Source organism: Serinus canaria, chromosome Z, assembly GCF_022539315.1.
Source record: "Serinus canaria isolate serCan28SL12 chromosome Z, serCan2020, whole genome shotgun sequence".
Lineage (NCBI taxonomy): Eukaryota > Metazoa > Chordata > Aves > Passeriformes > Fringillidae > Serinus > Serinus canaria.
The window spans coordinates 58485202-58497286 of NC_066343.1; the positions used below are offsets into that span (position 1 = coordinate 58485202).

At 36.4% G+C, this 12085-nt stretch overlaps 1 protein-coding gene across 2 annotated transcripts in view; it reads right to left on the reverse strand.

The window, feature by feature from the left end:
* Positions 1 to 1469: 1469 nt before the first annotated feature.
* Positions 1470 to 12085, reverse strand: part of IL31RA (interleukin 31 receptor A) — a 40945-nt gene continuing 30329 nt past the window's right edge. The window contains exons 11-16 of one of the 2 annotated variants that reach the window (XM_050987219.1): positions 11858 to 11959; positions 10356 to 10502; positions 8257 to 8397; positions 6975 to 7068; positions 5373 to 5448; positions 1470 to 4540 (exon numbers count right to left, since the gene is read on the reverse strand). In XM_050987219.1, coding sequence (XP_050843176.1) covers positions 3941 to 4540; positions 5373 to 5448; positions 6975 to 7068; positions 8257 to 8397; positions 10356 to 10502; positions 11858 to 11959 — 1160 coding nt within the window. In that variant the 3' untranslated portion in view covers positions 1470 to 3940. Of the gene's footprint in view, positions 4541 to 5369; positions 5449 to 6974; positions 7069 to 8256; positions 8398 to 10355; positions 10503 to 11857; positions 11960 to 12085 lie in introns of both variants that reach the window. The other variant, XM_050987218.1, reaches the window with a different exon arrangement.

The following is a 12085-nucleotide window of genomic DNA, read 5'->3' on the forward strand; positions in this document are numbered from 1 at the left end:
GCAGCTTCTCATGTAAGGTCTAACAACCATCAGGAGACAAGAAAGAAGTTGGAGGGGAGACCAGATACTAATACAAGTAATGCACAACTAGCTGAAAAGAAGCTCTGAATGAGCAAGAAATGAGTGTGCTGAGTAGGTTAGAGGTAATTCTAAGGTAATCTTTGTGTTTAGGAATGGCATGCATGGGTGCACCTACAAAAGGTCTGATCAGATTTCAGATCTCATTAAATTCTCAGCTCTTTTCTACCCTGGGGAAATATGTAACATCAATAAAGTGGATTATGTTTTGAATGTGCCCTTTATAGGCATAAACTTCGTTAGGTTGGAAGGTACCTGTAGGATCAGGGAGTCCAACTATTAATGCAGTACTACCAAGTTCACCAGTTAACTATGTCCCCAAGAGTCACACACACACACACCTTTTAAATACCCCCAGGTTGGTGACTTCAACACTTCCCTGGGCAGCATGGCCCAGTGCATGACAAGCCTTTTGATGGAGAATTTTTTCCTAATATCCAATCTAAACCGTTCCTGTCACAACTTGAGGCCATTTCCTCTTATCCTACCATTTTTTCCTTAGGAGAAGCCAACCCCCACCTGGGCACAGCCTCCTTCCAGGCAGCTGTAGAGAGTAATAAGGTCTCCCCTGAGTCTCCTTTTCTCCAGGACAAACACCCCCAGCTCCCTCAGCTGCTCCTCACAGGACTGGTGCTCCAGACCCTGCCCCAGCTCCACTGCCCTTCTCTGGACTCTCTCCAGCTCCTCAGTGCCTTTCTTGCAGGGAGGGCTCAGAGCTGGACACAGCACTCCAGGTGTGCCCTCACCAGTACTGGGGACAATCCCTGCCCTGGCCCTGCTGGCCACACCATGGCTGATCCAGGCCAGGATGCCATTGGCCTTCTTGGCCACCTGGGCACTCCCTGGCTCATGTTCAGCTGCTGCCACCAGCACCCCCAGCTCCTTTTCCATGGGGCAGATTTCCTGCCACTCTGTCCTAAGGCTGTGTAGTGCTAGCTGTATCCAGAGGTAGCATGCCCAGAGAAGCTGACTTGAGTCATGGGGTGGATTGTGGTGGTGCATCCCACCCTCCCTCACCAGCCACACTATAAGCTGAGAAATGCTCATTAGTCCTAGGTCTTGACAAGCAGCACCTGGGCTGAGCTCCTCTTGATTTTTCAGACCTCTGTCTGCTCCCAGGAATTAGTGCTGGCTAATTAAGAAACTGACTTGAAAACTTATTTTTCTTGCCTGAATAACAACCCAAGTGGAATAATACTTTTGTTGTTAAACATTCAAAGGAAGTTACCGACTCAAATTGCGGCCACAGAAAAATACTATGTATGACTAAAGCCCACTCTCTTGTGACCCTATAAACAGCAGTCCAAAGTGAGACCTATTCTATATGAATATGAAAATCTAAAATGTCTAAATGGTGCATTTAGTATAAATCAATAAAAAAAAATTACACGTTTTCTCAGTTTTAATTTTTTAATGGTTCACAGTGTTAGTTTGAAAGACACATTGCAAAAGGTCAGATAGAGTACAACTCTCCATGCAAAATAAACGAGTACAAGAAGCTTTCTTTCCAAGGCATGTGCAGCCTTACTTTCTGGAATGTACTGAGCCCACTTCTAGCATTTTGCTTTTTTCTGAAAAATAATGGAGAAGGGAAGCAGAAAAAGGAGGAGAGAAAAGCAGAATATCAATAGGGAAGGAAATACAGGGGGATAAAAAAGAAGCATATACTTACCCTCCAGAACCTAAGAATTGTTACAAGGGTAACCTAGCCAAGCCACCCAACAAGAAACCTCCCCTTTCTAACGACCCCTTAAAGGTTGCATTATTTTTACTTTTTACCTGTCTCAAATATGCAACTCAGAATATGCAGCTTTCATATAGCTGCCAAACAATTCCTAGAAAGGCCCAAAATATTGTGTTTATTAGGCCCAAAATAATGTGTTTATTTTTATATCTGGTGATATTAAAACAAACACTGAGATTTAAGGAAAAAAATTGCTGTGATGGAATTAGTGAGCTCTGAGCCCAGGGAGACAACAATGTTGCTGTGAGTGAGAAGTCTAGAACCAACTGAAGAAGCAGAAAAAAAAGCACTGACCTAACCAAAGCTTTGTCCTGATTGCAGAGTATGACTCACCTAAGTCAGGAAGGGCTTATAAGAGCAAACATATATGCATTTCATCTTGGGGCGTTGTGGTTGAGAAAGTGATCCAACAAACAGGAGAGGAGGAAATCAGTGTTGCTGGCTAAGGAACATTTGCAGAAATTGTTTTCCCATCCTTTCTCGGCAACTAGAAGAACATTGTTCTAAGTTAAAGCAGCTTCCAAACTACAGAAAAAGATCCTAAATGCAAAACTTCACACTGTTTTCACCAAAACAGTGTAATAGCCACTGCATCCAGGGAAAGGCTCAGCCTCCTCATTCATGCTTACAATAAGTTTTCCATTCTTCCACTCCTCTTCCTGCACAGAAAGGAAATGCTTTCTAATCCTATTCACATTTGTCTCTCATTTTTCTATCCCCATAACTCCTGTATCTTTTTTTACCCTGAAGTAAATCTGTACTTGTGCAAACTACAATCTTGTGTAAACAAGACTGATAACATCAAGTCTCTAAATACTGTAAAAATAGCTCAAAGTCTTAAAATTGCCACATACCCCATATGTGTCAAACTGAACACCCCCTTCCAATACAATTAATTTGACTCTCTATCTTTTTAAACCTGTTATTTAGCAGAGCATTTCACTAAGAGGTTTACAATTATGGCCTCTCTCTTGTTAAAAATTAGTGTGAGTGTTTCACTGCTTAATTGCTGATCTGTAAAATGAAAACTATAATTAGATTTATGAATTAACAAAATCATAAAACAAATGACAAAAGTTATATCCTTCATGTAGAAATACCTAATCCTAAATCAATTAACAGAAAATATCTGGGAAGATTTTACAAACTTAGTGTTTTTTTCATTACCTCCCTGAAAAATAACTTCCTAACTCAATGCTTATTCTAACACAACATGACATATTTAGTTAACTTTTTTTTCAGTTCAAAATATCAAAATCTCAACTGGGAAACACAGTTTTAAATTGAAACAAATTAGAAGGACAGAGCAAGAAGATAAAAAGTTATCCTTCAATAAGCAGTTTTAAGTTTTGTTTCTCCTGTTTGTTTTTAGGAAACAAACAGCAGGAAAAAAAACAGCACAAAATACTGAGGACTATTAAAACCATGAGAAAGGAAAGGAAGCAACATAGCAAGCACAACACATTTTCCAAAATGCAGGTAACATAGCAAATATACTCTCATTAAAGACAAGAAACTATAAGCCAAACTATTAATTCAGGAGTCCGGATACAAAAAGACAATTCCTGAAATGTAGAAAATATTTGTAAAACAAGAAGAACATGATATATAAAACCAGATGAAAATCAATCAACGGAAATAAGAACAGGAAAGTAGTTCTGGTCCATGTAACTGAAGGAAGGATTTGGCAGATTCTGACTGTTCAAGTCTGTCCATGTTTCCCCACCAGAGCTGAGCCTTGTGAACTGGTTGTGTGGGGAGCAAGAGATGAGCTGCTTGTACTGCTGGATGCTCCTGCTGCAAATATCAGTTTGTTTTAGCAGGTTGATACAGGAGAACTAAGAAGAAATAACAAAAGCTATTTCTTTTGTCTCACTCCTGGCATGTCTGGTTAAAAAAACAAACCCAAACAAACCAACAAAAACCTCAAACATCCACACTGAAAGTGAACTCTGACGTGTACACACAGTGTAACAAATTAATTCACAACTGTTTGAAGGAAGAGGGTGTTCCCATCCAAATTAACCCAGATCAGCCACCTCAGAATGTGTGAATGCCTGTGAGCAGCCGTGCCAAGGGATATCCCACAAGAGGATTTTACAATGGAGTTCTCTCATGCTACTGACCCTTGGCCAGGCTGAACATATCCACTGTTACGTAGGATTGTCCCAGAACACTTGGTTGAAAAGGAGGTAAGACACCTGACTGGCTTTTGCATTCATCCGTACTGTGTTCTGGCATGCTCTCAGAAACAAGAAATTCCCTGGTTTTAACTGAATTTTTAAGATACGGATTGAACAGTGGTTTTTTACTGAAATCTTCCAGCCTTAAACCTTCCTCATCATCATTTTCTTCATTTTTAGTTGGATTCTGCTGAGATCCACATAAATCATTTGCCACCACTTCTATGGGCTGGACTTCCTTCACTGGTATCAAAGCTGAATGCATTTGACTTGTAGTAAATTGATCAGTGATTATATAAGGCATAGATGGGGAAAAACTCTTAGCAGCTTCATTCTCTTCATTATGCAGTATCTTTTCATCTCTGTTAGTTATACCTTTGGTATTAAAATCAGTACATTCAGAAACATGGTTTTCATAATTTATTAGTAGGGATCCTTCCTGACTTTCTTCAGGAAAACAATATTCCAAAACATTTATTTCTTCAAAGTCTACAGTTTTAGTCTGAGATGACATTCTCTTCAAAAATGAATTATTCTGTCAATACAAACAGATAAATTGGAGAGTTATAAAGGGATAAATAATGTATCAGTTCATTTTTCAATAAATAAATTATTGCTATTTGAGCTCTGTTTAACTTGTAATTTCAGAATTGCACCAGTAAAGAGTTCCTGTGCTTTTCAGATGGGAAGCAGTTACGTGTGAACGAGTACTAAAAAAGGCAATGTTATTCTGTCCATTTGCTAAATGCTTTCATATTAGGTTTTCTGTACTTAATGAAATAATGAATTTCAGTGAATGCTCAGAGTCAGTTTTGGATTGTGTCCATTTTTTCTTGTCTAACCAGACATTTTTGAGAAAATGTTTAAATCCCATTATCTACAAATTACACTTTCTGTGCAAACCTGGTCATCTCCATTCAAATAAACATCAAAACTTTAATAAGGAATAAATATTCAAAAAATAAAAAGACAGAACTGCTAGTACAACCATATACCAAATCTTACTATATGTTGCAATACTTTTTTTGTGGAGAAGAGAGGAGGTATGCAGATGTGGAAACCTGATTTAATAGACTCAATAGCCTGTGCAAATTTAATTTACTTCATTAAATGAACCACAGGCACCAACCACTTTGTCACTTCAAAACAGTATTTCCCAATTTCCTATAAGAATTAGATTAATACACTTTATGAAGATGCATCTTCCCTATTATTTTGGAATACCACAAAGAGCATTTTGTAGCATTTAAGAAGAAGAATGAAAATCAATAAAGGGGGGGTTTGATTAATAAAATGACTGCTATAAAAAATTTATTTTCCCTCTATTTGATCCCTTCTTTAATGAATAAAATTCCAACTACTACCACAGATGAAGCAAGAGGCCATTCCACTGCAAGACTTTCTTCAGGATTTGGTATATCAGGCCAGCAAACTTTTTTAAACCTATAATTGAGAAAGGAATTTTAGCCAAATTATGAAAAAAAATAGGTTATTAAGAATTAACAAATCACCAGAAATACCAAAAACTGCTAAAGTATCACACTTTCAGAAAGGAAGTATTTTCTATATCAACACAATGCTTTTCAATATAATTGTTTTCCCATACACTAGTTTTTATTACAAAAGATCTCAACAATATCTCTTGGGTCACAGAGACATTGCAGAAAAGCCATTTTATATTATATAATATATTGTGTTTTATTATATTATATTAGCAAATTAAATAGTATATTAAATAAGACAGTATACAAATTCTGTTGTGATAATTTTTTCAGTTTCTTCAATGAAAATCCACCTCAGGTGGATTTGTTCCACCTGAGATGGATTTTCACCTAAGGAAAGTCCATAGACCCTAGCACTATCCTACATGAGAGCTACACTGAGTTCCTAAATTAGGACATAAAGGATGCTCACTCATTTAATCACTCACTGACACTGGGTAGAGAGGCTAGGAATGAAAACCAGGCCTTAGCTTGACTTTTCACATGGCAATTTTATCTACACAAGAATATAAACATTCTACTGCATCTCAGAGTATTCTTCAGAAAAAAAAATCGGTTTTGTTATTGTAAAAATAGCAAATTCAGTATACTCAAAGATGAAGATGTAAAGGGGATGGAAATTATTCCTTCAGTTGTACTTACTGCCTGATGCTTCTCCACTTGACAACAGTATTGGTTCCAGTAGCTTAGAATGCCCCAAACTAGTTCACATTTTAACCTTCTCATCAGCCAAATAACTCAGTCACTTGTGAAAATATTTTAGAACCTTAAAAAAACCCTCACAGTCATCTTTGCAATGTTACTGGATCCCCATGCTCAGAGAAAAAAATTAAAAATCTGTCAGGAGACATCCATGACAGCAGATGAAAGGATTGTGAATCATGTGCAGATATGGATCCATACTCAAGGATCAAGCATCCTAATGTCTTCACAGAATGTAATTTCTGGGTTCTTTACTCATTCCTTTGCAGCTCAAGAGAAGCATCACACACTAATAAGAGTCATAGTTATAGGCAAGATAAGCAATAGGGGCAGTGTGAAATATGTCCTAGTACCATCCTAGCATAATAAAAGTGTCTAGAAAGATTTATTTCCTGGAATTATTAATTTTTCACAAACTGACTTTAAGTTTGCTCCCCTCACTTAAATGACCAAGGAACTGCAAATGGCATGTATGTAGCATCTTACATAATCTGATGTAGGTGATATGTAAATCTGTTTCTCTCATTTATTTTGTTTCAATTTACTAAACTTTCTAAAATTAATACTTGTTTTGGACTACAGCACATAAACTGCAGTCAAAGTATAACCTGTACACTTACTTATTGTTACTTCAACTGCTTGTTTTCTATTTAGACATTGGTTTAGAACTCAACAAAGGCATTTATACAGTAAATAAAAATCCCCATTTTGCAGGTTAATTTCCAATGGTTGCATTCAGTGTTAGCCAGTAGGAAATATACTCACGCGTGTTTTTTCAAAACGCACGTTATCCAAAGGCCTATCAGACACAAAATGCTTATCTCAACAGGTATAGCAATAAAAAAGATATCTTCTTTATCTTTGGACAGAAACAAAGAAATAAAAACCAAAACACCAATTAGTCCACGCTGTTGTTTCTTCAGGTATTCCCTTAAGACAGATAATTTTTAATATCCAAGTCACTTAATTAGCACAATTCTAAGCTCTGTCAAAACTAGCCAAAATTACTCAGAATACTGTAGGATACCCATTCTGTGATGAGTCAAAAGATGAGTATTTGGAATCCAACAAGCCACAGTTATTGAGACAAAAAAAAACAGGTCATGATGAGACTTTTCAGGATGTTTCAGGAACAGATTTATCACATTTCCTTTATTCAACAGAATCACACAGTAATTTAGATTGGAGGGGGTATTTGTAGATCACTTCATGCAACTTTAAACCTAGGCTGCTTAGGGTCATACCATGCCAACCTCTGAAAGCAACCTAGCATGAAGACTCTACCACCACCTGGTCACCTCTTATTTTATGCTCACCTAAATCTGCTGGTCCATGCCACTTCTACCAGTTACAAAAAGATAAATAGCAAATTGAGTGCAGGAGATAGATTTTAAACTACAAAAAAAAAAAAAAAATACTGTTACTCTGTCTGAAACACTGCTCAGATTTCTGAGCTGATTTCCAAGTACCAGAGTACCAGAGGCATTTAGGAATATGCTGAGAACATTCTTCCTGAAGTTGAAACGAGGAAATTTCTGAGCTTCTGATCTCTTGACCTTGTCAAATCTGGCTAAAACAAATTGTAAAAGATAGGAAAAGGTATTTCCCTACAGACTCACTGGCCACAACTTCTACACTCATTTACCAGTTAAGCTTATAAACCAGAATGGGTGCAGCACACTGTGTGGTTATTGTAAATCTCTCAGATGGAAAAGTCTACTTTTTTATGAGCTGTAAGGCATCACATCCCATAGCTGATAGCATGCACACTGCTGCTTCCACAACAACCATAGTACTCCACTGCTTTACTGACAAGGAAACAAAGATTTTTGGGGTTGACCTCTAATTCTGAGGGTTTTTTAAGTCTGTGAGATTGTCAGTGAAATTAGGTTATATTCAACTACTGTTGCCAATTCTTCCTTGCTTAGTTCAACACTACTTAAAAAACAAATAAAAGTTAACAAATGCCTAGACAACAATGTCCTGTATTTCTTATATCCAAGCCCATTTTTAAAAATAGAAATAAGTAGCCTGGATTATTACTTACCTAATTTTAAAGTCTTGAAGGTTTTTGGCTCTCCAATGGTTCCCCCAGCTTTGTTGCTTGCCATGATCTGAACAGTATATTGTGTATTAGCCTGTAGGGACTTCAGTCTGTATTGTAGAACATCAGAGTTCACTGTTTCATCTTTTTAGGAGAAGATTTACATAAACACACAAAAGTAATGTTATATCAGGGAACTGTACACTTATTTAGCAACTTCTACAGTAACAGATCATAAACTCTTTTAAGGTAACTTGAAATACAAAGCAACCTTACCAGTCCTTTAAAAGACAAACTTAAATTACTGAACAATATCTATCAATACTAATTAAAAGTTTGAGGCAAAAAAAATGGAACCATTACATATTTAATTCTAAAAATAAATACAAATATTTTCGAATATTATAGGTGAACTATGTTCCGTGCAGACTATCAATGAAAACAGTGCTTTGAGAACTGTATTTCCTCAAAATAGTTGGCTCTGAAATGAAGAACTTCAAATAATTTCTGTAGCTTGTGAAATTCAACTATATTTCTACTGCATGCAGTTAGACAGTGATCATCCAAAAGAATGTCCTCTATCAGTACTGGGATACCATCCCAATAAAGTCAAAGGAAAATCAAAAGGAATTTTTTTCCAAGTTTCAGAATGCTTTTATGAATAGAACTCTGTTTCCAGTGCATTCCCCAGTATTGAAATTAATGAAATGTGCTTCAACTTTGATTTTTTTTAAGCAGGGCATAAAAAATCCTACTAACAGTACCAAATGCATCTTCATGAAAAATCCTAATAACAGGACCAAATGCATCTTCATATAAGAAATTACAGTCACTAAAACATTTTCTGGTGCATAACATCAAAGGCAACTCATTTCCTCGGTCAGTTCTATCGGAAACACCCAGAAAATAGTTATGCTGCAATATGTCCCAAGTTAAAATAAACAGAGTTTCTCTTAAATCAAGGGTGGGAAAGTGAAGTTCTAGTGCTAGAAGGCCACCAATGAAGTCACCTTGGCACACACCCCCACATCCTACTATTATCAAGAACACACGGCATCAGAGAAGCCTCAAAAAACATCAGTACAGCATATTTTGCCATTTAAATTTAGCTCCCTTGCATTGGTACTTACAACTAATTTTCTAAATAAAATAATCTGAAGTCCTAAAAGGGACACAGCCTGCTTTACATTACAAGTAATATGGAGAAATACAGCTGTGTAACATGAGTCTCCATGTCTCACAGATGACCCTGCACAAAGCAGTCAGCATTAAACTATGCAGAAACTAACAAATAGGAAAAACTGTGTGCAGATGACTACATCGCACAGAAATAATTAGCTTCCTCTTTCACATTTAAAAATTACTGACAGTTGTCCTGGTCTGAATACCCATAAGAAACAAGCATCACAAGATTTGTAAGCCTGAAAACTTTGCAAGGAGATTGTATGAGATGCCTGATAACAATGACATCTAAAAAAAGGAAGGAAAAAAATCAATTCTGGAGCACTGAATGATCCAACAGCTTTCTTCATAAACTATATAGGAAGAAAAGTTTAGGTCACCCAAACACTTTTCATGAAAGCTTCTGCTGTGATTTAAACTAAAGAAGTTCTGAATAGATGCCATTACACTGCCAGATTGTATGGACACCATTCCTGAGGTAGAAATTAGGAGTATGCTCAAATTTATGCTAACAGCCTGCTGACCAGAAAAGCAATGGCAAGCAAAGAAAATCAAACAGATCTGAGGAAACTGATCTAAAATGATGTCCACAGAAACTATTCCCTGGCAGACTATTTTACTGTTATTTCCAAATTTGCTTTTTATATAAAATTGATACTAAAAATACTTCAACAGACAATTTCCACCATACTTCTCCAAAAACTGAAGGCATATCCTTCCAAGGACAAATATGAAACTTATAAATTCACTGAACCCTCATGATCTATGACTTTACACAGAATCTATGATTCTCCAATATATTTCAGCTCCTCTACTCCTGTCATGACTTTTTTCATTGACTTCAAAGGTGCGTCAAGATAGAAGAGAGATTGAAAATTTCGTAACACTGTTGGAAGTATTATTGTTTAATGTGTACTTACTCAATTCTTTTCCATCTTCAGGTTTATAAAATATTGTATAGTTAGTGATAAATCCATTTCTTTTAGCCTTTGAAATCTCATTCCACTTTACTGTAACTTCATTTTTCCCCAGAATGCCTGTATCAGCCACAGGTCCTTCTGATGGCTCTAAAGAGAAGCATTATGTAATAGCAAAAGTAGTAAAATAGTTAATAGTGTTATCTGCCTCTGTTATTTTACACATATCAGTAACATAAGACAAAACATAGGCATGAGAAAATATGTAACTTAGTGCTCTGACACAGTCCTTAACTTTTTTCACTCTCTTTAATGTAGAAATCCTTCTGGTAAAACTTCCCCTCACCTATTCTGGTATTTGCATAATTTTAGATGTTACTGTATTCAAATACTTAGATATCATTGAAAGGCTTTATTGTTGCAACATCAGGGAGAGATCAAGAGGAAAATTATCCTTTGTGCACTCCGGGGGGGATGGGGATGGGGGGACGGGGGATGAGACTCAGGGGCATGGCCCTGCCTTTGCAGAAGGTCTGGCTGAGCTGGGATTCAAGTGGCATCTCCTGCATCCCCAGCACCCTCAGCCTTGCCCATCACACTAAACAAAGCCTTTCTGCTTACACAATACCATCTCACACACATTGATCATAACTTTGTGGAGACTTTTTGAAGAAAGTGTTCTCTGTTGTTGCAGTTTTAAAACTTCCTTCCCATTCTCTAACAACCTTGAGTGTTGTCACAGCTTCCTATAAACAGGAAAGCACTCAAAACCCAGTTCTGGCTGTGCTGGTAATTATTACTGAAACATAAAATACTCCATTACCTCCCTTCAGTAATTAATGCTCTTTAATGGTGCATTGTACTATGTGCACATGCACATTTGCATAGACACACACACACACCAATCAACATTTTCACATGGAATTTTAAAATTACTTGCAAACTACATTCTTATAGCTGGTTGTATAAATCACTAAATTCACAATAAACTTCTACAAATAAAGAAACTTTACCCCTTCCCCTGAAAAACACTACTTCATGCAAAGTTTCTATCCAATTACAAATGCCATGTCTTCTTTTAAAACCAGCCATTTTATTTTATAACTAGAATTTCCTCATATATTGACTGACAAATATAATCAAGCATTAAAATCAAGTATAATTATATATCTAAATGAGCTTTTAAACACTGAAGAGATAGCTAGTTTAAAAAATTATTTCATGTTCATAGCTATATTCTTTCCAAGTGCTTTGTACACAATATGTAAACTTCACAAAAAATTAGTGTGGGTGCAAGCAGCAATGTACCTGTATCACAAGATATATACTTTCTTATAGACAAATTTTATTGCTGAACAAAACAGAAATCAGGAACCCTGAAATCTGGGGGTTTTTCCACCACCTTTATCTTTTTTTCAAATAGTACTAAATCACTCAAAGATAATACATCCTGAGAAACAGACTACAACACACATTTCACAACATGATTACCTTAAAATACCTACTTTTTTCTTCAGCATAGATTTGTGTGTAAGATGGAGCTGCTACATTACTTCCATAAAGAGGATACACCAAGATGTTGTAGCATATAAACGGTTTAAAGTTTTCTATAAAGGAAAGAAAAGAATATTTACATACAACCTCTATGTGATATTACTACAATGAAAACAGACTAAATCACAAGGGAATGCTAAATATAGTGTTACTGACTAGTTGCTTCAACTCTCAAGCAA